Consider the following 26177-nt stretch of genomic DNA (forward strand, 5'->3'; position numbering starts at 1 on the left):
TTACTAGTGTTTATAGTAACCCCTCAGTATTTAATACTAGTTCAGTTGCTAAGAGTAGTAACTCGAAACGGGAGTTGCAGAATGAACAGAGACTAGTTAAGGGTGAAGTGACGATGTGTGTCGGAAGTGGTTCCAAGATTGATATGATCATCATCGCACACTCCCTATACTTTCGGGATTAGTGTTGAACCTAAATAAGTGTTATTTGGTGTTTGCGTTGAGCATAAATATGATTTGATCATGTTTATTGCAATACGGTTATTCATTTAAGTAAGAGAATAAATTGTTGTTCTGTTTACATGAATAAAACCTTATATGGTTACACACCCAATGAAAATGGTTCGTTGGATCTCGATCGTTGTGATACACATATTCATGATATTGAAGCCAAAAGATGCAAAGTTAATAATGATAGTGCAACTTATTTGTGGCACTGCCGTTTAGGTCATATTGGTGTAAAGCGCATGAAGAAACTCCATGCTGATGGGCTTTTGGAATCACTTGATTATGAATCAGTTGATGCTTGCGAACCATGCCTCATGGGCAAGATGAGTAAGACTCCATTCTCCGGAACAATGGAGCGAGCGACAGATTTGTTGGAAATCATACATACTGATGTATGTGGTCCGATGAATATTAAGGCTCGTGGCAGGTATCATTATTTTCTGATCTTCACAGATGATTTGAGCAGATATGGGTATATCTACTTAATGAAACACAAGTCTGAAATAGTTGAAGAATTCAAAGAATTTCAGAGTGAAGTGGAGAATCATCGTAACAAAAATGAAAGTTTCTACGATATGATCGCAGAAGTAAAATGTTTACGAGTTTGGCCTTCAGTTAAAAACAATGTGAAATAGTTTCACTACTCACGCCACCTGGAACACCACAGCATAATGGTGTGTCCGAGCGTCATAACCGTACTTTATTAGATATGGTGCGATCTATGATGTCTCTTACCGATCTACCACTATCGTTTTGGGGTTATGCATTAGAGACAGCTGCATTCACATTAAATAGGGCACCATCTAAGTCCGTTGAGACGACACAATCTGAACTGTGGTTTGGCAAGAAACCAAAGTTGTCGTTTCTTAAAGTTTGGGGTTGTGATGCTTATATGAAAAAGTTTCATCCTAATAAGCTCAAACCCAAATCGGAGAAATATGTCTTCATAGGATACCCAAAGGAGACTGTTGGGTACACCTTCTATCACAAATCCGAAGGCAAGACTTTTGTTGCTAAATTCAGAGTTTTTCTAGAGAAGGAGTTTCTCTCGAAAGAAGTGAGTGGGAGGAAAGTAGAACTTGATGAGGTAACTGTACCTGCTCCCTTATTGGAAAGTAGTTCATCACAGAAATCTGTTCCTGTGACTACTACACCAATTAGTGAGGAAGCTAATGATGATGATCATGTAACTTCAGATCAAGTTACTACCGAATCTCGTAGGTAAACCAGAGTGAGATCCGCACCAGAGTGGTACGGTAATCCTGTTCTGGAAGTCATGTTACTAGACCATGACGAACTTGCGAACTATGAGGAAGCGATGATGAGCCCAGATTCATCGAAATGGTTTGAGGCCATAAAATCTGAGATATGATCCATGTATGAGAACAAAGTATGGACTTTGATGGATTTGCCCAATGATCGGCAAGCCATAGAAAATAAATGGATCTTCAAGAGGAAGACGGACGCTGATAGTAGTGTTACTATCTACAAAGCTAGAATTGTCGCAAAAGGTTTTTGACAAGTTCAAGGTGTTGACTACGATGAGATTTTCTCACTCGTATCTATGCTTAAGTCTGTCCGAATCATGTTAGCAATTGCCGCATTTTATGAAATCTGGCAAATGGATAAACAAAACTGCATTCCTTAATGGATTTACTAAAGAAGAGTTGTATACGATGCAACTAGAAGGTTTTGTCGATCCTAAAGGTGTTAACTAAATATGCAAGCTCCAGCGATCCATCTATGGACTGGTGCAAGAATCTCGGAGTTGGAATATACGCTTTGATAAGTTGATCAAAGCATATAGTTTTATACAGACTTGCGGTGAAGCCTGTATTTACAAGAAAGTGAGTGGGAGCACTACAACATTTCTGATAAGTATATGTGAACGACATATTGTTGATCGGAAAAAATGTATAATTTTCTGGAAAGCATAAAGGAATATTTGAAAGGAGTTTTTCAAAGAAAGACCTCGGTAAAGCTGCTTACATATTGAGCATCAAGATCTATAGAGATAGATCAAGACGCTTGATAAGTTTTTTCAATGAGTACATACCTTGACAAGATTTTGAAGTAGTTCAAAATGGAACAGTCAAAGAAAGAGTTCTTGCCTGTGTTGCAAGGTGTGAAATTGAGTAAGACTCAAAGCCCGACCACGGCAGAAGATAGAAAGAGAATGAAAGTCATTCCCTATGCCTCAGCCATAGATTCTATAAAGTATGCCATGCTATGTACCAGATCTGTTGTATACCCTACACTGTGTTAAGCGAGGGAATACAATAGTGATCTAGGAAGTAGATCACTGGACAGCGGTCAAAATTATCCTTAGTGGAATAAGGATATGTTTCTCGATTATGGAGGTGACAAAGGGTTCGTCGTAAAGGGTTACGTTGATGCAAACTTTGACACTGATCCAGATGATTCTAAGTCTCAATCTGGATGCATATTGAAAGTGGGAGCAATTAGCTAGAGTAGCTCCGTGCAGAGCATTGTTGACATAGAAATTTGCAAAATACATACAGATCTGAATATGGCAGACCCGTTGACTAAACTTCTCTCACAGGCAAAACATAATCACACCTTAGTACTCTTTGGGTGTTAATCACATAGCGATGTGAACTAGATTATTGACTCTAGTAAACCCTTTGAGTGTTGGTCACATAATGATGTGAACTATTGGTGTTAAATCACATAGCAATGTGAACTAGATTATTGACTCTAGTGCAAGTGGGAGACTGAAGGAAATATGCCCTAGAGGCAATAATAAAGTTATTATTTATTTCCTTATTTCATGATAAATGTTTATTATTCATGCTAGAATTGTATTAACCGGAAACATAATACATGTGTGAATACATAGACAAACAGGGTGTCACTAGTATGCCTCTACTAGACTAGCTCGTTAATCAAAGATGGTTATGTTTCCTAACCATAGACAAAGAGTTGTTATTTGATTAACGGGATCACATCATTAGGAGAATGATGTGATTGACATGACCCATTCCATTAGCTTAGCACCCGATCGTTTAGTATGTTGCTATTGCTTTCTTCATGACTTATACATGTTCCTATGACTATGAGATTATGCAACTCCCGTTTGCCGGAGGAACACTTTGTGTGCTACCAAACGTCACAACGTAATTGGGTGATTATAAAGGAGCTCTACAGGTGTCTCCAAAGGTAAATGTTGGGTTGGCGTATTTCGAGATTAGGATTTGCCACTCCGATTGCCGGAGAGGTATCTCTGGGCCCTCTCGGTAATGCACATCACATAAGCCTTGCAAGCATTGCAACTAATGAGTTAGTTGCGAGATGATGTATTACGGAATGAGTAAAGAGACTTGCCGGTAACGAGATTGAACTAGGTATTGAGATACCGACGATCAAATCTCGGGCAAGTAACATACCGATGACAAAGGGAACAACGTATGTTGTTATGCGGTCTGACCGATAAAGATCTTCGTAGAATATGTAGGAGCCAATATGAGCATCCAGGTTCCGCTATTGGTTATTGACCGGAGACATGTCTCGGTCATGTCTACATTGTTCTCGAACCCGTAGGGTCCGCACGCTTAAGGTTTCGATGACAGTTATATTATGAGTTTATGAGTTTTGATGTACCGAAGTTAGTTCGGAGTCCCGGACGTGATCACGGACATAACGAGGAGTCTCGAAATGGTCGAGACATAAAGATTGATATATTAGACGGCTATATTCGGACACCGGAAGTGTTCCGGGTGATTTCGGAGAAAAGCGGAGAGCCGGAAGGTTACTGGAACCCTACCGGGAGAAGTAATGGGCCATATGGGCCTTAGTGGAGAGAGAGAGGGGCAGCCAGGGTGGGCCGCGCGCCTCCTCCCCCTGGTCCGAATTGGACTAGGAGAGGGGGGCGGCGCCCCCCTTTCCTTCTCCCTCCCCACTTCCTTCCCCCTCATAGTAGGAGTCCTACTCCTACTAGGAGGAGGACTCCTCCTGGCGCGCCAGTAGGGGCCGGCCGGCCTCCTCCCCTTGCTCCTTTATATACGGGGGCAGGGGGCACCCCTAGACACACAAGTTGATCCACATGGTCATATTCTTAGCCGTGTGCGGTGCCCCCTTCCACCATAATCCTCGATAATATTGTAGCGGTGCTTAGGCGAAGCCCTGCGACGGTAGTACATCAAGATCGTCACCACGCCGTCGTGCTGACGGAACTCTACCCCGACACTTTGTTGGATCGGAGTCCGGGGATCGTCATCGAGTTGAACGTGTGCTAAAACTCGGAGGTGCCGTAGTTTCGGTGCTTGATCGGTCGGGTCGTGAAGACGTACGACTACATCAACCGCGTTGTGCTAACGCTTCCGCTGTCGGTCTACAAGGGTATGTAGATCACACTCTCCCCTCTCGTTGCTATGCATCACCATGATCTTGCGTGTGCGTAGGAAAATTTTGTAATTACTACGTTCCCCAACAGATTTCACAAGAGAACCAAGCACATCAAGAGACGCTTCAATTCCATCCGGGATCTAGTCCAGGTGGGAGACATAGAGATTTGCAAGATACATACGGATCTGAATATTGCAGACCCGCTGACTAAGCCTCTTCCACGAGCAAAACATGATCAGCACCAAAGCTCAATGGGTGTTAGAATCATTATTGTGTAATCTAGATTATTGACTCTAGTGCAAGTGGGAGACTGAAGGAAATATGCCCTAGAGGCAATAATAATGTTATTATTTTATTTCCTTATATCATGATAAATGTTTATTATTCATGCTAGAATTGTATTAACCGGAAACATAATACATGTGTGAATACATAGACAAACAGGGTGTCACTAGTATGCCTCTACTAGACTAGCTCGTTAATCAAAGATGGTTATGTTTCCTAACCATAGACAAAGAGTTGTTATTTGATTAACGGGATCACATCATTAGGAGAATGATGTGATTGACATGACCCATTCCATTAGCTTAGCACCCGATCGTTTAGTATGTTGCTATTGCTTTCTTCATGACTTATACATGTTCCTATGACTATGAGATTATGCAACTCCCGTTTGCCGGAGGAACACTTTGTGTGCTACCAAACGTCACAACGTAATTGGGTGATTATAAAGGAGCTCTACAGGTGTCTCCAAAGGTAAATGTTGGGTTGGCGTATTTCGAGATTAGGATTTGCCACTCCGATTGCCGGAGAGGTATCTCTGGGCCCTCTCGGTAATGCACATCACATAAGCCTTGCAAGCATTGCAACTAATGAGTTAGTTGCAAGATGATGTATTACGAAACGAGTAAAGAGACTTGCCGGTAACGAGATTGAACTAGGTATTAAGATACCGACGATCGAATCTCGGGCAAGTAACATACCGGTGACAAAGGGAACAACGTATGTTGTTATGCGGTCTGACCGATAAAGATCTTCGTAGAATATGTAGGAGCCAATATGAGCATCCAGGTTCCGCTATTGGTTATTGACCGGAGACATGTCTCGGTCATGTCTACATTGTTCTCGAACCCGTAGGGTCCGCATGCTTAAGGTTTCGATGACAGTTACATTATGAGTTTATGAGTTTTGATGTACCGAAGTTAGTTCGGAGTCCCGGATGTGATCACGAACATAACCAGGAGTCTCGAAATGGTCGAGACATAAAGATTGATATATTGGACGGCTATATTCGGAGACCGGAAGTGTTCCGGTTGATTTCGGAGAAAACCGGAGTACCGGAGGGTTACCGGAACCCCCCCGGGAGAAGTAATGGGCCATATGCCCATATGGGCCTTAGTGGAGAAAGACAAGGGCAGCCAGGGTGGGCCGCGCGCCTCCTCCCCCCTGGTCCGAATTGGACTAGGAGAGGGGGGGCGGCGCCCCCCTTTCGTTCTCCCTCCCCACTTCCTCCCCCCTCCCAGTAGGAGTCCTACTCCTACTAGGAGGAGGACTCCTCCTTGGCGTGCCTATAGGGCCGGCCGGCCTCCTCCCCTTGCTCCTTTATATACGGGGGCAGGGGGCACCCCTAGACACACAAGTTGATCCACGTGATCGTTTTCTTAGCCGTGTGCGGTGCCCGCTTCCACCATAATCCTCGATAATATTGTAGTGGTGCTTAGGCGAAGCCCTGCGACGGTAGAACATCAAGATCGTCACCACGCCGTCGTGCTGACGGAACTCTTCCCCGACACTTTGCTGGATCGGAGTCCGGGGATCGTCATCGAGCTGAACGTGTGCTAAAACTCGGAGGTGCCGTAGTTTCGGTGCTTGATCGGTCGGGTCATGAAGACGTACGACTACATCAACCGTGTTGTGCTAACGCTTCCGCTGTCGGTCTACAAGGGTACGTAAATCACACTCTCCCCTCTCGTTGCTATGCATCACCATGATCTTGCGTGTGCGTAGGAATTTTTTTGAAATTACTACGTTCCCCAACAGACAAACGAACGGACGAAAAGCCCGTTTGAATGCGTAGGGGGTCGTTACATCCTGTGTGATCAAGTTTCTTCGGCATTGAACATGAGCGGAGACTGGCGCGGGCGACGCTTCAATGACGGCTCTAGTGCTGTGAACCGACATGAATGCGGCATGAGGTGCGAAGTTGCGTTACGTGGGAGGGGGTGAGGGCTTTTGTGTGGGACCGGGATACCGGACACATATGTGGCAGTGATTCGGACGCCCGTAAAGCCTCCCCTAACCTGCATCCAGTTAGCGGGATTTTGGAGACCTGAACTAATACGTGAACCGATATCACATTGAATGATAAACTACATTTGGACCACTCGGTCTAGACGATTACAGATGGTTTGATGGTGCTCTCCTCATAGGATACTTATCAAAAGCTTAATTTTGTATTGGGTCGGGGCATCCTACTAGTAAACCCATTTGGACGGATTTATCATATTTGGATATTCTTGATCAATTTGGTCAGATATGGAGATTTTTTTCATTATCACTAGAACAATGCCCGTGTTGCAACGGGATATAAATATTCTATTACATTAGCTTGTGATTTACTTGTCAATAATAATGCAATTATGTGAAAAATGTTCATCAAATTCTGCCCATGAATAACTTTGTATTTTGATTAGAAGTTTGGTAAGTAAATTAAAGTGGAATTGGTTCAGAAGGTAAGTAAATTGTAAGGTGATTGATTATCATATACATACAAGGTTGAACGAACAGATGATGAAAAAAGATGAAATGAAAACCTTACGCTAGCATTCCTTTCTAAATATATGTCTTTTTAGACATATCAAATGGACAACAACATACTGATGTATATAGACATATTTTAGAATATAGAATTACTCATTTTGGTCTGTATCTACAAAACTTATATTTGGGAACAGAGAGAGTAGTGGAGATGGTGGATCTTCGGAAGAAAAAAAAAGCGTCCACCTTGGAGATGCCATCTCTGCGCTTCCACGACGGACGGACGGACGGACGTTCTGCATCTGCAGCTTGGTGCTCCGTCCGTTGCTGGCTGCCCCTCCTGCCACCGGCAGCGGCGCACCTCCCCGCCTGGCATGTCCCTTCCGTGCGGCTCTGCGCCTCATTCCTCTACCGTCCTCTCTCTCACACACACACAGCTTTTTACAGCAGCGGCCAGCCAACGGGAGCGGTGGTGCACGCTGGCCTGGCCTGGCCTGGCTAGCTGATCCTTCTCTTCTCCGTCCGTGCCTCCGGCTGTGTCGGTCGCCGTGTCGCCTGTTGCTTCCGGAGGGCGGGCGGGGGAAGGGAAAGTGGGCGCATACGCATGGATCATCACCGCCATGATTGCCGCTTCACGTGCCGGATATGAGGCGCTGGGGACACCCGACCCGAGCCGCTCCTCTCTCTCCTGGGTGATGGGTGGATCGTCGTCGTCGTACGCGGAGGAGATCCACGGCGCCGGGACGCACCACGACTACCAGCAGCACTGCCACTGCTGTAGCGATTCTTTGTTGGGTGCGAGGGATAAGCGCCAATGAATGAACGGTGGATCGCCCGGTTTACGGCAGCATTATTGGTTGCGGGGCTGCATCGCATACAACGGACGCGAGCAGGACGGCAAAATTGCAGGCGGATTCAATTCAGAGCCTAGCCACCACTTTTCTGCCTTGTCCCGCCTTCTTGTCTTCTACGCTGGCCCGCTGCGCGTATGTATTGTATTGTATTGTACGTGCACCAAAACATTCGTTGGTTCGATGTACTGCACTGTACTTCCACTCGCAATTTTAAGTCCCATAATATAACATCAATTTTCAGGCTAGCAGAAAGCAACCCAGGCAGAAAGCCGGAGTTGGTCCAGGCAACAGAAAACGCCCACTGCTTAATTTTCATAATTAAAAAGGGAGCATCAGTTATATATAATTAGCTTGCGAGGTCTGGTCCGAACACAAACAAAAAGATAATAATAATACGAGGATCAAGAGATGCAATCGAAACAAAACAAGATCAAGCAAAAGGATCTGTCCGTCCGGCACCTTGTTCCACGGCAGCAAATTATTCAGGAGAGAGAGAGAGAGAGAGAGAGAGAGAGAGAGAGAGAGAGAGTGAGAGGAGCAAAGGGAAATGAACCGAGGAGGAGGAGGAGATTAGATCTGGGCTGGGGGATTGCATGAATGCCCACTTGGCTTGATTGGAGATTGCATGATGGCACATGATTGATTACACGTTCACGGAGTTAACACGGAGATGCGTCGCGTGTGATCATGTTCGGTTGGTAGGATATGTGAAGAAAAAAACACGGCCTAGATAGTTCACTTGGCACCCTCAATCAAAAAAGAGTGGGCAAAGTTGCTGAGACTGCATGGGCTTCCATGTTGTAGGCTGCTGCAGGCAGGCAGAGGGACCAGGCCTCCTCCCTCCCTGTCAATTTTGTAATGCAGAAGAGGAGACCATGGTTGGGATCAAAGGAGGGACAGCTTACAATTAATAATAATAATCAATTCAGTTATGCAGTTAACCTGCTTCTTCATTATTAAAAAAGTACTGTACTCTGGAAAACGTAGAGCTGCTGCTGTGTCACCCAACTGTGCGGCTCAAATGACAAAACCTGCTAAAATTAGCTTTCTGAAGACAAAGAAAGTTGTGTTCTTCTGAAGCAATTCAATAACATACTGTATAGAGAGGGGAGGAGAAACATGCATGTCGGTGCATTATGCTACCTTGTGAGTCAAACTGTTTGCTTCTCTATTTAGAAAGCTGGGCTGTATTAGCCTTTCGTCTAAAAACAATGCGAGTCAAACCATATAGATGAGCTTCCTTTTCCTTCTTTTTCTGGACAACGCAATTTCAGGAAGCAAAACCGGGGAAAGGACACTCAGACACACATCCCAGTCATCAAAAGACAGAAAGAAATGGTCGGGAAAAGCATCTGCACACTATCCCGCCGCTTCCGGACACCATACGGGAGCTAGCCATCCAACCCTATGCCTGAAATGCACGCCTCTTAAACTTGAAAAAAGAAAACAGCGTCTTTCGACAATCTTCCGCCAAATAGCACGACTCGGTATACGTGTTTATTATGCACATCAGTGAAATACTGTGTCTATGTTGTCAAACTTGTTCATACGACTTGACTCGATCGAATGTACTCACTACATAACTGGGCTCCTAGGTTGCATTCCCAAATCAAGCATCTTTCGTCGATCCAGCCAGCCAGTGAGCTGGGACGTCTGTAATTTTGTCTGCTGATGTCCCAAGCCGGGGCCATCGCTAGATCAGAGACACAGGCAACCGTGGAGCCCAGTCGGCATGGCATGGGTCCACGTACGAGTACATCTACTACTACAGTTCTACGCCAGCTTGGCCGGGACGGAATACGACGAGGATTTGCAGGTTCCTCCCCTACGCTGCGGCTCAGTACGAGCACATCGCGGGCTGTCCTAGACCACGTGGAGCCGTGTTGATTATAGATGGAGATACAGTGACCAAATTATATGGCAGATCGCGCTGCTAAATGCTAACCCGTTGGTGCTACAAAATTATCCAGATCGGAGCAGAGCCAGTAATCATTTTTGGACGGGATTAGAGGTGATCAGGCAGGGAGGGCAGATGCAGATGCGGCATCTGAGAGATTGCAGAGCACACGCATCGCATCGGAGCGGCGCCATGCTCTGCTCTGCTGCATGGGTGGCCAACCAGGCAACCAGGCAAGGCATGCATCAGATTCAGATGTGCTCGCCAAGGCAGTAGTACGGCGCCTGTGCCTTGCTTTGCTTGAGTGCCATTGCCACCTATAGCTAGCTCCTAAAAATGAGTAGCACCTAGGAGTATGAACTGATAGTACTATAAGCTATGGTGGTGTGTGGCGCCACATCTTTATTTTTATTTTTATTTTTGGGGGAGGGAATGGTGGCGCCATGCACAGGCCACATGCCCACATGGTGGTACTACGGTTTAAGAAGGGCGGCATCGGCATGGAAATGCAGAGGGAGGACGGCAGGAATCAATCCCATCCGCATCCATCTGATCTCGTCCCTCGCTGTAAAATCGGGAGGCGGGTCCTCTCCTCCATTGGCATTGCATCGCATCGCATTGCAGGAGCAGATCTCTGCCTGCAATAGGACATACGATGGGAGGCAGGGAGAACCATCTTGCTGCTGCACTTTCTGCAGTGCAAACATGCGGGATGCAGCGCCCGTGCTGGTGCTAGGCTCTGGCTCTGACGCGTCTCATGCCTGTGGTGGCACCGCGAAACGCGGAGGAGTCACGCTGTGCTGCTAGTTTCCCAAGGCCCAGTTGCAGTATACATACATACCCTGTATTACTACCGCTTAAGGCCCACCGGCACAGAGAAACGCAGAGAAAACCAGCGCCTAAGGCCAACTCCACCGCGCGACCCCAAACGGACGTCCGTTTTGTCCTGTTTTTGTCTCTTTGAGTAGGAATTTGGGATCGTGTCGGGGCCTGTCCTGGGATGCGGTGGCCGTGCGCCCATAGCGCGGACGCATCCTTTTGCCCCATCCTGTCCGCGTCTATTTTAAAAAAAGGAACGTTTCAAATGCCAAGCCCCAGTTCACGACCCCAGTTCATCACGCCGGCAACAAAGCCAGCGGCCTACACGACCATCGCCGGCAATACAGCCAGCGGCCGGCAACACAGCCGTCCTCCAAAGTGAATGTTTTTTCGCCAACACACTGCCAGCGGCCCAGCGGGCGGGCAGCACCCATGCCAGCCTCTAAAAAGAACGGCCACGCCGATCGGACGACCTAGTTCAGGCCTTCGGCGTCGAGCATCTCCTTCTGCTTGGCCTCGAACCAGGCCCTCGTCTTGTCGCTCATCTTCGACAAGTCCACGCTCATGATCGCAAGGGACACCTCCTTCGCTTTGGTGGCGGCATTGGTGGCCTCGATGTCGAGCTGCCTCTGCCTGGCCTTGACGTTGTCGGCCTCAATGTCGAGCTGCCTTTGCCGGGCGGCCTCTTCCATGTCGAGCTGCCTTTGCCGAGCCGCCTCCTCCATGTCTATCTTCCTCTTCTTGGCCGCCTCCTCCATCTCAAACTTATGTCTTTGGAGGTCTAGGTATTGCTTCATTTGCTCGTCCTTGCTTTGTCGCTTCTTCTCGTCCCTCACATCCTTATGTGACATCATGCCATGCAAAGTCTCATGCAAGGCCATGGTTGAGGCGTCACATATGTCGTCCACCTTGGAGTTGGTCTTGCCCCTCGGCCTCTTCAACGCCTCGCCATCCCCACCTTCGGCGAACTTGGCCGTTTTATTGCCTCTCTTCCTTTGAAGTTCACGGTATTGATTCTTGAACTTAGGGCAATTGTTGATGAGCGTCCAACAATGTGTAAGAGTGAATGGCTTGTCATTGTGTCGGGCCTTGAATGCCTTCAAAGATTGAAATGCCTACGCCACATGATCAACAACAAGTGAACATGCAAACATATACACGGCCGAAGTATCATGGCCGTAGCAAGGAAAGGGCTAGAAAGAGAAGAGCATACCATGTCCCCAACGCCGAGACCACTCACGGGCCGTGCTTCAACGCTCTCAAATGCGGCACAATACTTGTTGCACTCTTGTTGAATGAACAACCATCTTTTTTGAATCGAACCGATGCCACGGTTGCTTGTAATTTGGTAGGGCTCAAACATCTTCCTTTCATGGAATGTTTCGTGGACTCTCGTCCAAAAAACAATGCCCTTTTGTTGCGCGCCGGTCCTTGGATCTTGGCTAATCTCCATCCAACATTACCTCATCTTGTGTATATGAACCGGTGCGAATGCTCTTCCGCTTCTTTTGTGCTTCCGCTCTTTGGGTGAGCTCGCCTATGAACAATGGAGCGCCATAATATCAACATCATTGGCTTCATCTTCATCTTCACCTTCGACATAGATGTCGTCGTCTTCATGCCACGAATCACCATGGTCGTAGTCAGCATGGTCGTCGGCCTCCTCATCGGGCACGTACTGGGCGCGGCCATCCTGACTTTGGGTCTCCTCGGGGTCGTAGGCATGGCCATGCCCACCCTGGAAGATCACGTTCTCCATGTACTGGTTGTAGAAGGGGTCATCCATCGTCGGCGTTGAGGTTGGCATTCCGTCAAACAACACGCGGGGGGCCGGCATGGTGCCCGTGAACGGTGCACGCGCCTGCTTTCTTTGCATCTCGACGGACGGCCGCCCGCCGCTGCTGGACCCAGGCGTGACGTTGAGGTCGATGGCGGCCACGGGGCGTGGTGTGGATGGCGCGAACAAGCCCATGTCCAGCGACGCCGAGAAACGGGTCTGGACGTCGTGCCTGGGCGGAGGAAAGCCGGGCGACATGGGCGCGGCGCGCGACGTCGGCGACTGGCAGTGCGTAGGCCGGGCGACCGACGAGCCTGTGCTCGCTGGGCCGACGGCCGCTGCATGGAACCCCGCCGGACGGCCCATGCCAAGCATGAGGATGGCATGCGCTTTGTTGACGAGGTCCTCCTTCTCGTCGGCAGCGGCCTTGCGTCGCGCGGCCTCCAGCTCCTCGCGCTGGGCGGCGAACTTGGCCGCGGCGGCATTGATCTTGACGGCCGCTCTCCGTTCCCTCCTCTTCGCCGATTCCGCGTCCAACTTGGCGATCTCCTCCGGCGTGCACTCCGACCGCGGCTTCCTTGGCGCCTTCTTCTTCACCATTGCGGTCGGGTCGACGGCCAGGCCGCCGGAACTCGGCGGGGCGTCAGCCATGGACGGGGGAGAGAGGGGGCGGCGGGAGGGACGTGGGAGGGTTTGGGGGAAATGGCACCAAATGGGCGTGGGGGGTTGGTTTCTCCCACCGACAGGCGGACCAGGGGAGGACAAGCGCGCGCGTCCCGTCAGTCCGCGCGCTGTCCGTTTCATCCCAAAACCGGCGCAACTTTGGGTCGGGGATGGGTCGAAAGCGGACACAAAGCGGACAAAAGTCCGTTTGCGCCCGCGCGCTGGGCCGTCTCTTTTGTCCCTTTTACCCCAAACGGACGGGGGCGGACAGGATAGGGTCGCGCGGTGGAGTTGGGCTAACAATTTTGGCAAGGAAAAAGAGGAACACGCCCCGCAACAGAAGCAGCCACTGTGCTCGCTCGCTCCTCAAGCCCGGGACCCGCATCTTGTTGAGTACTCCCTCCTTTCCGGTTTATAAGGCTTATCTTAAAATTTTAGTTTTCTCGCTTTATAAGGCTCAATTTGGTTGTTCCTCATCACATGTTCAGATTTCAAGATGCATTAAATCATTGTATGCAAGTATTAAAAGAAAAATGACTAATGCATGTGCTTTATGCATGCATGCACTGCAATTAATGCATTGGTAAACACAATTGTTTGAGGAAAATAAGGACATTAATTGAGTGGTTTTACAAACTACAAAAATTATTTCACCACTCACCATCAACCTTGGCTGATGAGATTTTTGAATTGAACCCTATAAAGCGGAAAGTAAACCGGAAAGGAGGAAGTAGTACAGTAGTACAAAATTAAGTTTGCACAGATTGGACTTCATCACCCCCCCCCCCCCCCCCCCCCCCCCCCACACACACACACACAATCTTGGTCCTGGGGGCGCACTGACGCCTCTGCTGATGCGCACGAGCAGCGGCTTGAGCCGGAGTGTGTCGGTGCTCGGTTTCTTGCTTTACCTATCTATATATATGCCCCAGAGCCACAGGATTCAGACCCAAGCATCTGTGCAGCATTATTACACTAACAAGAGTTGAACATCTGAGGCTTCTTTGCTCAAATCGCTTTCCAAACTGAGCCAACCGGGCTGTGTTTTGATGTTACGTTGCCACACAATTCTGAAATTTCATGAGCTGATTCTATCGTATATTCGTATCTACTTTAAGATTCACCGTAGAAAAAAAAGGCATCTAGTCTCAGATTGCATTCGTTGGATACATCAAGCAAGACCCTGAACAATCACCACTGCATCTGCACCCAGATTGCTTCCACCTACTGATGCTGTGTCATATATAACTATCGCCATGCCAATGGTAGAATTCAGGCCTAACTCTTCCTCCAACCTTCAGGGAGTCGCCATTTCCTGTGCCAGTAAATCGACACCCTCGACCACGACGGGAACCCGAAGCTGTAGTCCAGCGCCTCGTCCGCCAGACCTCCAATGGACAAGGGCAGCCACACATACCGGGAGTCACGCAAATCCGACGGGTTCCACCTGTCTGCCATGAAGATGAACGTGCCCGGCAAGCCAGGGAGGGGGAGCACGAAGGTGCTCTGAGACAGGAACGTCGTCAGCCGGAGGAAGTGGTTGCCTCCGACGCACGGGTTCCCCAGCGTCTCCCATGGCCCCATGATCTTGTGCGTGGCGTGTGCCAGCGCCGGATTCGGAGCCCAGCCCGAGCACCGTGAGGTGATCATGTAGTAGGTTCCTCTGAGCTTGAACACGGCCGGAGCCTCCCTGAACCGTCTCACCAATATTGTCCTCATCGCCGATGTGACGTTGAGATAATCATTTGTCAGTGGACTGACATGAAGCACGGTGTTGCCCCGAGAAGCGTAGAAGAGGTAGGCCATGCCGTCGTCGTCTTTGAAGATCGTCATGTCCCTGCTATCAAACCCATGTGGCCGGAAACTGTAGAGGTAACTGAAAGGGCCTGTGGGGGATCTGCTGACGGCCACACCGACGGATGCTTTAGTGTAGTTGCCGTCGTCGACGTGCATCCACATGACATACTGCCGAGTGCGGTCATTATATATCACCTTGGGCCTCTCAAGAACCTTTGATATATGAAGGTCGTGTGTGATATTGGTACGCTCTCCGGGAAGCACGATCCCTTCGTGAGTCCATGACCATAGGTCCTTCGAGGAGTAGCAGCTTACCCCTATAATGTCTACCTGAAAAATTGCAAACAAAGGCAAGTATCAGTGCACAGGCTACTAAGAAGCAATCAATAAAAAACCAGAGTCGCGTCAGGAAAGGTTGCTGGAAAAACAAATAACGCTTAAGGCTGATATTATGTTAGAAATTTGCACTGACCCGGTGTGCCCCTTCAGGGTGAATTTGATAGGTTGGTCCATCTTTGTTCTCTCCGTACCAATAGTATGTCGCGGTATTGTGATCATACAGAATCCCACCGCCATGGGCTTGAATGGCATTTCCATCGGTGTCCAGCCACACCCTACCGGGATAAAAGTACATGCTGTCATTTCTGCCTTTTGTTGGGTTCACAGCAGTTGTTTCGCTAGGAAAGAATATGTCGTGTAATGCTGAGGACCCATCCAGATAATCATCGATGATCTTTGAAACCTTGGTAGAGCCCCGACGTTTGACTGCACGTTTCACTGCACGAGGATTCACCTTGTGAGGAGGTGGCAACCGAAAGTGCTCTTCCTCAACCTCTTCCAATTCTCTGGTGGCAGGCAGATGGCTGGGATAGCTATGAGCATGCCCAGTTTTTACTTGATGGCCGATGAAAAATAGGCAGGCAATGAGGGTGCATCCCACCAAGCCTATTACAATAAAAGATAAGGAAGATCCGCATCCAGCATCGAAGTTGAGAATAGATGGCTTTCGCTGCGTATTCCTCATCTTCGATCTCCCTCTACTAACCTTCATAAGAAAGTTGCAGCGATAAATCCACTATGCTTTACTGTGAAATGTTGGAACAGATTTAATCATGGAGAGCAAAGAAATAAATAAGTAAAACAGCTAATATCCTATATACCGGACAGAATAATCATGGATCAATGTGGATCAAATGAGTGAAGTAGTTCCAACTTAATCATATACGTAGATAGCCTTATTCGGCAAGATATTCATGATGAAAATTAGCCAAACTTTAAAAATCCAGAGCGAGGTAGACCAAGAATCTGATCAACCAGTTTTATCTAGCACAGATTAAAGGAACGAATGATCACATTAGTAACTTGTAAAGTTGTAACAGGTTGAACACTAAGATGAAGATTTCAAGACTTGGTTCCAATTTTTTTTAGTGGCGTCTCTTTCCGCACTTTTAAACTCAAGGCTCATTCATCCTTCATCCGCCTAGAGTTTGAGGGGGGTGTTAGAGGTAGTGAGGGTAGCACCCGAGTGTGTGAGGATGACACCCATATGTCGTATGTGTAAGGGTAGGTATCCGAAATATGAGGGTAGTTACCCAGTTAGTGTGTGTTTGTGTGTTACAATAAATGTGGTATTCCACCTCTTGTACTACTCCCTCCGTTTCTAAATATAAGTCTTTTTAGAGAATTCAATACGAACAACATACGTCTATATTGAAATCACTAAAGGACTTACATTTAGGAACGGAGGGAATATAACCCTTTGCGTCAAAGTAAATACAACAAGTCTCATTTCTCTCTTTTTCTCTAAACTTAACAGGCCTAACTATCACGCTTATTCTACACTTCACACCTGTAGAAATGGAAGCAAGAGAAAAGCACGGCATGCACTAGTACCATAATTCTCAGCATAGTTCACAGGCAACTACTCTAGTGTCAAAAACGTTCTTATATTTTGGGACGGAGGGAGTAGTTGTTAGATTCTTTAAGCATCACGCAACTTAAGTTCGGGATTTCATGCATTGTGAAGTTATGAACACACAAACATATGCAAATTCGTCGGCACTCCATAATCAGTGGTGCAAAACGAAAGAAACTAGTAATATAAAGACACGGAAATCATGAACCCATAATATTTTTAAGCATTAAGCAATCCATTAGTTGCTGTAATTTCGTTGCATGGTTGTCTGCAGTGAATGCTCTGACTGATGCAATAAAAGATTCAGAAGTAACCTATCACTCTGTTCCCGCTGAACGTTTTTTACTGTTGAATTACAAATTGAACTAAGCAATTCCTCTCAGTTGCTTCAGCGCAAAATTCAGAGGTCAGAGCTACGCCCTCAAATAAGGTGACCGAAGTTACCCAAGTATGATTTCAGTCAATGCAGCTGAGCGATAGTCGAACTAGTGCTGGTAGTACCCAAAAGCAAAAAGTGACAACTAGCACCGAACCGAAATTACAGTTGCAGCAGTCCTTTGAAGTACCAATCTCGCTCGATCGATCCAGATCGGGGTTCGAATTCGCTCCCCTGATTTCGCTGCACGATTCGCTACAGCCTACAGGCACAAAACAGGAAGTGCGTGGTACGTACCGCGGATACGGCCGCTGGCATGGTCCTTGGCGCCGCTACTCGACCATGTCACCGCGCTGAATCACCGTCGCGCGGCCGTGCCGCCAATGGTGTCGTCGTCGGGGTAAGGCGGCTCAGGGGAGATGTAAGAGCGGACCGCTGGGTGGGAAGGAGCAGCGGGGCGGCGGCGCGCTGGGAAGAGGAGGCGGCGGCGAGGTGGAGCGCGGGAGGAGCACGGTGGAGGCCTGGAGAGCGGGAGCCGGTGAGCGGTGAGGGTGGAGAGGAGGAGACGCCTGCCTGAGGTCGTGACACGCGATGTTAGGTAGGAAATCAGGCCGAGTAGCTGCCCACTTAGCTCGGAGTCAGGGAAATGAACTGGAGCATAGGAGTACGCTGCACTATTTTATTTTAAGTTTTTTTTTTAAAGATGATCCTGAATCAATATGAGCCGTTAACTTTTCATGATCCGATTACGAAATTCAGATATGCTATCGCTTGGCTTGTATTCTAAAACCGTTGGATTTTCTAAGATTAAGAAAAGTTGTACTTTAGGATGTAGTAATATACACATGTACTCCGTACCTCACAAAAAATATACACGTATGTGTCATAAGAGTACTTTATTTTGAACGAACATAGTACATAGTGTAAAGTTTTTATTTTTAGCAGAAGGAAAATATCTTCTTGGAAAGAGAAATCAATCTATCAAATATGTTTCCTATTTTTATTTCTCCGTATACTTACCATATTTGTATAGTCGAAATTGCCCTAGAATGAATCGATGGCTAAAATATCGAGGGCTAGGATTAAGTTGTCCTCTTACATCATGGAAGGTAAGAGAGACCATCTTAAATTTTCTCACACTTAACTTGGAGTACTCCCTCTAATCCATATTTACTTGTACTAAACCAACTTTTATACTAAACCAATGACAAGTAATATGGATCCGAGAAGTAAGAAAAATGAATGGGAGAATATGATGCACTACTTAGGTACTTATTGTTTTGCTCCGTATATTTTTTTCGAAAAAATTTCCAATCTATTCATTTTTAATCATGGCAGTACAACAAACACCAAAAATAATAAAGATTACATCCAGATACGTAGACCACCTAGCGACGACTACAAGCACTTGAGCGAGCCGAAGACACGCCGCGGTCATCGTCCCTCCGTCGTCGGAGTCGGGCATAACTTGTTGTAGTAGACAGTCAGGAAGTCATCGCGCTAAGGCCCCATAGGACCAGCACACCAGAACAGCAACCGCCACCGATAAGGAATAATGTAGATCGAAAGGATCCAACCCGAAGACACACGAACATAGACGAACAACAACCAGATCTGAGCAAATCCACCGAGAATAGAACCGCTGGAGACACAGCTCCACACGCCCACCAACGATGCTAGATGCACCATCGAAACAGGGCCAGGCAGGGAGACCTTTATTCCATCTTCAGGGAGCCACTGCCGTCTCGCCTTTCTGAACAGGACACAAACCCTAACAAATCTCAAAGAAACGACTAACAACGGAACCCTCCCGTCGGACATTGACCACTAATCATCACGCCATAACGTTACCCCAAAGTCTGAAATTAACATGTGGGAGAGCAAATAAAAAGGAGTCAGGAAAGATTTAAGCAGGAATGCAAAGGGGATGCGCGCCGCGATGGTCATGTGTAGTGCCACCCACCAGCCCTCCTGATTCATGCGTCTCATCATCATCTTTCCACTTCTTTTTCACGGAGAAAAACAAATTGTCGGCCCTACATCTGCTTTTTAGCCAGCCCTAAATCTAACTGCTTTTTAGCTCAAAAATGCAACAAAATTGTATTAAAGCAGCGACAAGTAATATGGATCAAAGAAAGTAGAAGAAAAATGCTCTGCTAAAGATATGAAATCACAGAAACCTTTGATGATTTGCGTATTGTAAATTTATGCATATCATATTATAAACCTATGTGTCATAATATGTCCCAAAAATATTGCTATAAATTTCTGCAAAACTAAACTCTTATCTCTAACATCTGACCTGACGTGGCCCTGTTTGTTAGTCAGCATGCTGCTTATCTCCAACAAGCAATCCTATTGCGATGCAATGCAATGTTGCAACAGTCGAAACAACACCAAGCAGCAACCGGGTGTTCGAAGAAACCACAGCAGCATCGATGAGACAAGCCACAAATTTCTTGCAAGACAACCATACGAGTCACACATCAAGAGAATAAAAATCACCTACTGAACGAGCACTGAACAGGCGACTATCACACCACCCATAACGGCACTAATACTCATCATATGGGCTGTTCCTACACCCCCAATCAATTTGACACAAACCACAAGCTATCAACCACTTTACACGTTGAAGCCTTCAGGATGTGAAAAAAAAGAACACATGCATGGCGTGATTCATCACAGCGGCTTCCAAAACCTCCGCTGCTCATAGGCACACAAAACCAACAAGCACCCAACCTTTCAACCCGAAAGGTGGAGACACAAATGGAGCTAAGAGCAAAGCAACTTCATAAGAGGTAACTGTCAGCCTACAGTCAGCTCTGTATGACTATACTACCGGGGAAGCTGCTACTCATGTGGTGAGAAAACGCCACAACTTCTTCGCTGACGAACTTTTCTCTTCTTCCTCTTCCTCTTCATCTTCGTCATCACTATCTTCATCATGCTCATCCCTGCCTTCAAGTGCTCCAGTAGTTGGTTCGGTTGCGGACTACAAAGGATAAAGCATCAAAACGGTAAGGCACAAGGGCACGCTAGCAGTGATATTTAAGATCCAAAATACAGGGGCACCGGACAGTTGATAAGCTAAACAATTAGCAGCAACATTACATAAGATTCAAAACTTGCAAGCTAAAGCAATTAACAAGAAGAGCAGTGTGATATATAAGATCTAAAAATGTAAGCTAAACAATCAGCAACAAGTTAAACAAGCTGGCAGGATAGACTTGGAGGTCAGAGTTATCTCGTTCAGCACAAAATTAGGTAAAGAAGCAAAAATCTAAATACATAACATTCAAGACATAAGAACTAGAATAACATAAGCAAAGTTTATTACGACACTCGACAATATTTATTAACTGAAGAGGAGCAAACACATCAGGAAAGAGCAGTTACCACTGTGATCTCTTCTGAAGGTTCATCCTCGTCAGCAAAATCTGAATTATCCGCTTTCCCATTTGCAAAGACCAGATCATCAGATGAAGCTGAGTCTACTGGTATTCTCAGGTTCTGTGGCCCTTTATTACTGTATTCATGATCCTTGCTGATGCCAGATAATACACCAAGTGGGGCGGCATCATGTTCATTTTTGGAGCACTTCTCCTCTAGAACTGATGGGCTGGCAACATATGACGTGTTAATGCAGTAAAAAAAAAACTCGGCAGGAATTAGCATAAAGATACTATAGTTGATTAGAATAAAGTATACCAGTTGTTCAAAGTAATTTCCCCTCCAATTACTGTCTGAATAGTGCTCCTTTGGTACTTCCGCCTTGGTTCTAAAGCTTCACTTGGATCATATGACAACAAATAATTCCTTTTCTTCCCAACTTTTGCACCATTAACAACTTGAGGTATTTCTCCAGCTTGGTCGCCTAGCTCATCAGCAAGTGATCCATTGATGTCAACAGTTTTCCGAAGGTTTTTTGGTACACCATTATCAAGAAGTCTACCATTATCATGACCAGAACTCTTCTCAGGAGAGCGTTTGAATATCACCTGAGCGCATTTTCGAACCCAAGATACTGGTGTTGAGACTGAAGGTGACACTTCTAGTTTCCTTTCAAGAAGCTTTGGTGCAGAACAATTCTTAGGAGTTGAATTATGAGCTTCACCACAAGGAAGGAGGCCAGTATAGTTCATCTTTGACTTTTCAGACTCTATCAAAGACAGTTGCTTGTTCTCAGAATCGCTTTTCAGTTCTTTCAACACATCAAGTTGCTGAATTTGTTCTGTTATTGATTCTCGGTCTGAATGTAGGAGCTTTCTTTGCTCTTGCAGCTTCTCTCGTTGATTATTAAGGGCTTCAATGGTGTTTTTTATCTCAGACAGCTCTTGCTCTCTCTTTTCACGCTCCAAATTAGCCTCTTTCCTCTCATCCTCAAGTTTCTGCAATTCAAGCGCAACATGATCTAGTTTTGACATGATCATCACCTTTTGAGAATTTATGTGCTCGAGCTCCATGGATTTTTTCTGCTCAAACTCCTTTTCTCTTTCCCTTAAATCAGCATCGATTTCCAACTGCCTTGCCTTGGCCAAGTTCAGTAATTCCATTCTCTGGTTATCAATGTCTCTTGTAAGATCTTCCCTCTCATGTTGAATCTTACTCAGCCAACTTGCATGTTCTTGCTGCATCTTAATCATGAACTCTTCATGTTCACAGGAGAGGGTTTCTGAATTCTTCTTGAACTCAGCACGCAAATTTTCCTTCTCTTGTTTGATGATGTCTGACTGATTATTGAGATACTCTGTCATTACTCTTCGCTCTTCAGTAATTCTAGCAGCTTCCTTTTGAAGCTCCTCTTTCTTTTCATCAAACAGCTCCCATTCAATCTCGAACCTTTCTTTTTCTGCTTGCAGCCTATCGGCATCAGCCACGAGCTCTGTTCTTTGGGCTCTAAGATTGTCAATTTCTTCTTTAAGTTTGATCTGTAGAGTAAGCAAATCATCTCTATCTGCTTGGGTTATTGCAAGATTTTGCTGGGCTTGAATTGCTTCCCGTTTCTCCTCTTCAAAGAAAACCTTTTCCTTCTCCAAATATAATTTCATCTTATGTACTTCCTCTCTTTCTTTTTGCAGCTCAATGTATGACGCTTCTCTTTGAGAGAGGAGCTTTCCTTCCTCGTCATTCAACTCATCTGTTCTCCTTGCTATGGCCTCTTCCTTGCTTGCTAATTCAGCAAGCCGAATGTCAACATTTTGGTCCCTCTGAGCAAATGCCAACTCTTGCTCACTGAGAGCTCTTTCTCTTTGATCCAGCAATGTCCTCTTCGTCTCCATTTCCGCCTCAAAAGACAAGCGCTTATTCTCCATCTCAGTTTCAAACTCAAGCTTTCTCCTCTCCAGGGCCACTTCTTGTTCATGATTCAGCCTTTCAATCTCAACCTGCAATGGGAGTCAGGATGATTTAGAAGAGGTATAAACTCATTTGCACACATCATCTACAATGTAAACTGGAGAAACCTACCCTTTCTTTATTTGCAATTGTTTCTTGCAAAATCAACAGCTCACTCTCCCGTTTGTCAAGCAAGGATTCCTTCTGAATTATAGCCTGTGAGCAAAGCAGTTGCGATATAAAATTCCGCCATTTTAGCAATAAATAAAGCTGCTAACAAAACAATTAGTAAAAACAATACATACTTCCTCCCTTGAAGCTACTGCCTCCATTTTAAGATCCAGCTTGTTTTTCTCTTCCATTAGAGACATCCATTCAGCTTCGAGAATCACCTTGTCCTCTTCTAACTTTTTCTCCGACTGAGTTACACGTGCTAACCTCTCAACGATATTTTCATCCCTCTGATTAAGAAGTGATTGTTCTTTCAGTAGAACCTGCTCCTTTTCATGCAACATTTTCTTCATATCATTCAACGATTTCCTTTGTAAGCTAATATCCTTTTCTTTGGCCTCATACCTGCAATGACATACTCGATTCAGATAGCAAAGAAGAAAGATGCCCACCAACATATTCAGGAAATGGACATACATCATACATCACAATTTACTACTCCCACCGTCCCATAATGTACGATGTTTTTTAACACTACACTAGTGTCAAAAAACGTCTTACATTATGGGACGGAGGGAGTAGAACATAATACACCCCAATTTATATACTGAGAGACTATTATATTGATATTGGTTAGAAAGGCCAGCTTAATTCCACAAGATATTGAATACTCACTCATGATCACTAGAAAGGCGGTATCTTCTAAGCTGGTCTTCACGTTCTTCCATGTCTTGTAAACTTCTCAATGCAGCATTACGAGCACGAGTGCACTCTGCTTCCAAAGATTTTGCTGCAAGAAGCTTCTCTTCTGCCTCGTCAAATTTCTTTTGAGCAGTATCCATCATTTCAAGTGCTTCGGATAATTTGGTTTCGTAGGAAACCTTTATTTCAGCTGTTTCCGCACGCATATCATGCAGTGCTTTTTCAAGCTACATGAAAAACATGGAATCAGAGGCAGGTTAAGCAGATATATGAAGTGGAACATAAACTTACGTAGAAGTCTAATGTTGGCATAAGAATAATAGTAAAATAATCATTCAGTGGAGACCATGATGTCGATGATAACTCGAGGTATCACATTCTTCATTTTTTTTCATGATAAATTTAATGTCCATCTTTGACGAATTCATGGATGGTGCAAGCATTTAGTTGTGACAGGTTATTACAGAATAGAAAGAATTGGGCTTCTACAAGCTTAATTGAAAAGCAGTCTTACATTAGCAACACACTCCTTCTGAATGCCTACATTCTTTTTTAGGTTTTCTTCCCTCTTCCTTGTTTCAGCCAGAGCAGATTGCTGGGAAGCTCTTTCACGCTTGTGCATGATCTCAGCAGACTCCATAGAAGCTTTGAGTTGTTCATGCTTGGATACCAATTCCTTTCGCTCCAACAACATTAGCCCGAGGTTGTGCTGGTAATCATAAACCTACAGCCAAATAAGTGCACGAAATAGAGATATGGAGAGTCAGAGGCATGCAACAGTTCCCAAAAAAAGTTGGCTTACAGCATATACTAAACAGTGTCTTTTGGTATGGATCAGGATGGGGAGTGTTTGCGTATTATAAAATTAACTGTGACAGCCTTAATGGTTCCTACAACATGTTGAGCAACCCAATTAGCAAACCAGTACCATTGAAACAACATCAGCCTCCACAGAGTCTTTGCAGCAGATCAAAGTATATTGAGCATAGGAAACTTTGGTACAATGTTCATACAGTTAGATCTATGAGACAAAGGTGGACATTAGTATAATGTACATCCTTTGATTAATCCAAATAACCTGAATCATTCTCTATGAGAGTAAGGCTAACAAAATGTTTGCCCAAAATTAGCACCAAATCTGCACGGTTCGATGCTGACACCAATGAAATGCAAAAGATTTATGCAAATGCCATCTCTGTTATAATCATCGTAATTCCCCCTCCAGCCTTTCTGTTGAATCCATTTTTCTTACCAAGCTACAGCTGACCTTTGTTGAAAGGTTCACTGCAAACTAACTATTGGTCTAGGAGTACAATGCACTTAACAAAATATACTCGAACAATACGAAGGACACAATAGTTGCAGCAGTTGAAACGCGTTGTATCAAGAAACAATAACCAGAAAGGGTAAAATCTACGCAATCCCAGGTCAGCAACAAAAAAACCTAATATGCAAAATATATGCCTACAGCAGTCAACTCCGCCCTACAGACACACTGGGCAATGAGCCAGAACGACGCATTTCATCGTCAGGCAACCCATCCAGCACCAACACGCACCACGGTGCCAAAGAAACCAAGAAACGGGGCTGCGAGCAGAATCCAAGAAGCCGTCTTCCCACCCAATCTGCGCACGGAACAACGCCGCCGTTGGCCTGACGAGGCCAAGAAACCACGCAGCGACTCGCCAATCCTCTCCGAAAGAAGCCCCAGAAAGACTGCTCCGGCATGCCATGAAACGCGACGCGGCGGGGAAGGGGAGGGGAGGGGAGGGAGCGAGGTACCTCGGACTCGAGACGCGAGATGTAGGCGATGAGCGCCGCCTTGTCGCGCCGCCTGATGGACTCCTCGTCGAAGCCCGCGTCGCGGAGCTTCCTCCAGATCGCCTCGTCCCCGGCGAGGGCGCCGGCGGCGGGCGACCGAGGGCTGGCCATGCCGGCCGCAACCCTAGATCTCGACGGAGGCGGGCCACGCGATCCCCGCGGGGGCAGCGGCGCTTTCCGGGCAAGTGGAGGCCGCCGCCGCCGCCGTCCCTCTCTGTGTCTCCCTCCTCCTCGTCTCTGTCTCCTTTTCCTCTCTGGCTTTTCCAAGTCGGTCTCGTGGGGTGCTCACGGCGGGTTGGGGGCGCGTCCGGGGGTTTTACCTGGCCTGGGCGTGGGCGGAGGGAGGGTTTGGTTTGATGGGTGGAGGAGAGACAGGGTGGGGAGACGGGCGAGGGGGGGCTGGATGGACCCGGTGCACCGAGAGACTGGTCACTGGCCTGGCCGTCCGTTGGCTGGACGGGGATTTCATTGCTGGCAGCAGATTCTTTCCTTATTTCTTTGCTTTGTTTACTTTCAGACTTTATTCTTTACATTTTTTATTATAATATAATTGGGCATGTTTCTTTGATCATATTTTGCCAGCTATGTTGCCTTGAACATGTCTACCCTTTGCAGGGATGATGTGCTGTGATGCTTCAAAAATGGATATACATTTTTTATTCTATTATAAATCCCATTATATATGCATAATTTTTCTCATA

The 26177-nt window shown here is 46.3% G+C and overlaps 2 protein-coding genes across 4 annotated transcripts; both read right to left on the reverse strand.

Annotated features, from left to right (window-relative positions):
* Positions 1 to 14342: 14342 nt before the first annotated feature.
* LOC125530770 (uncharacterized) lies at positions 14343 to 18080 on the reverse strand. 3 transcript variants are annotated; one of them, XM_048695171.2, is made up of 3 exons: positions 17743 to 18080; positions 15627 to 16194; positions 14343 to 15484 (listed from the first exon to the last, which is right to left on the reverse strand). In XM_048695171.2, the coding sequence occupies exons 2-3, from the start codon at positions 16176 to 16178 to the stop codon at positions 14636 to 14638; spliced, it is 1401 nt and encodes a 466-aa protein (XP_048551128.1). In that variant the 5' UTR covers positions 16179 to 16194; positions 17743 to 18080; the 3' UTR covers positions 14343 to 14635. The 3 variants fall into 3 exon arrangements, with proteins under 3 accessions (XP_048551128.1, XP_048551126.1, XP_048551127.1); XM_048695169.2 differs by having other exon boundaries at positions 15627 to 16199; XM_048695170.2 differs by having other exon boundaries at positions 15627 to 16239.
* A 1802-nt stretch (positions 18081 to 19882) lies between these two features.
* Positions 19883 to 25817, reverse strand: LOC125544936 (nuclear matrix constituent protein 1b). The gene is made up of 8 exons (XM_048708728.2): positions 25438 to 25817; positions 24170 to 24379; positions 23629 to 23882; positions 23088 to 23358; positions 22915 to 22998; positions 21157 to 22832; positions 20845 to 21067; positions 19883 to 20440 (listed from the first exon to the last, which is right to left on the reverse strand). The coding sequence occupies exons 1-8, from the start codon at positions 25585 to 25587 to the stop codon at positions 20303 to 20305; spliced, it is 3006 nt and encodes a 1001-aa protein (XP_048564685.2). The 5' UTR covers positions 25588 to 25817; the 3' UTR covers positions 19883 to 20302.
* Positions 25818 to 26177: the final 360 nt, after the last annotated feature.

The sequence above is a fragment of the Triticum urartu genome, chromosome 3A, assembly GCF_056163025.1.
Source record: "Triticum urartu cultivar PI428250 chromosome 3A, HENAU_Tu73, whole genome shotgun sequence".
Taxonomy (NCBI): Eukaryota; Viridiplantae; Streptophyta; class Magnoliopsida; order Poales; family Poaceae; genus Triticum; species Triticum urartu.

Bases quoted from the DNA above. Each gene is read 5' to 3' on its own strand.
- LOC125544936 (XM_048708728.2), bottom strand. From the start codon at position 25,587: ATGGCCAGCCCTCGGTCGCCCGCCGCCGGCGCCCTCGCCGGGGACGAG. The intron at 23,883-24,169 runs GTAAGACTGCTT...TTTTTCATGTAG, and splicing joins AGAAGGAGTGTGTTGCTAAT to CTTGAAAAAGCACTGCATGA. The intron at 20,441-20,844 runs GTAACTGCTCTT...TATCCTTTGTAG, and splicing joins CTTCAGAAGAGATCACAGTG to TCCGCAACCGAACCAACTAC.
- LOC125530770 (XM_048695169.2), bottom strand. From the start codon at position 17,763: ATGCCAGCGGCCGTATCCGCG. The intron at 16,200-17,742 runs GTACGTACCACG...TTTCTTATGAAG, and splicing joins TGCCAGCGGCCGTATCCGCG to GTTAGTAGAGGGAGATCGAA. The intron at 15,485-15,626 runs GTCAGTGCAAAT...GCAATTTTTCAG, and splicing joins ACCCTGAAGGGGCACACCGG to GTAGACATTATAGGGGTAAG.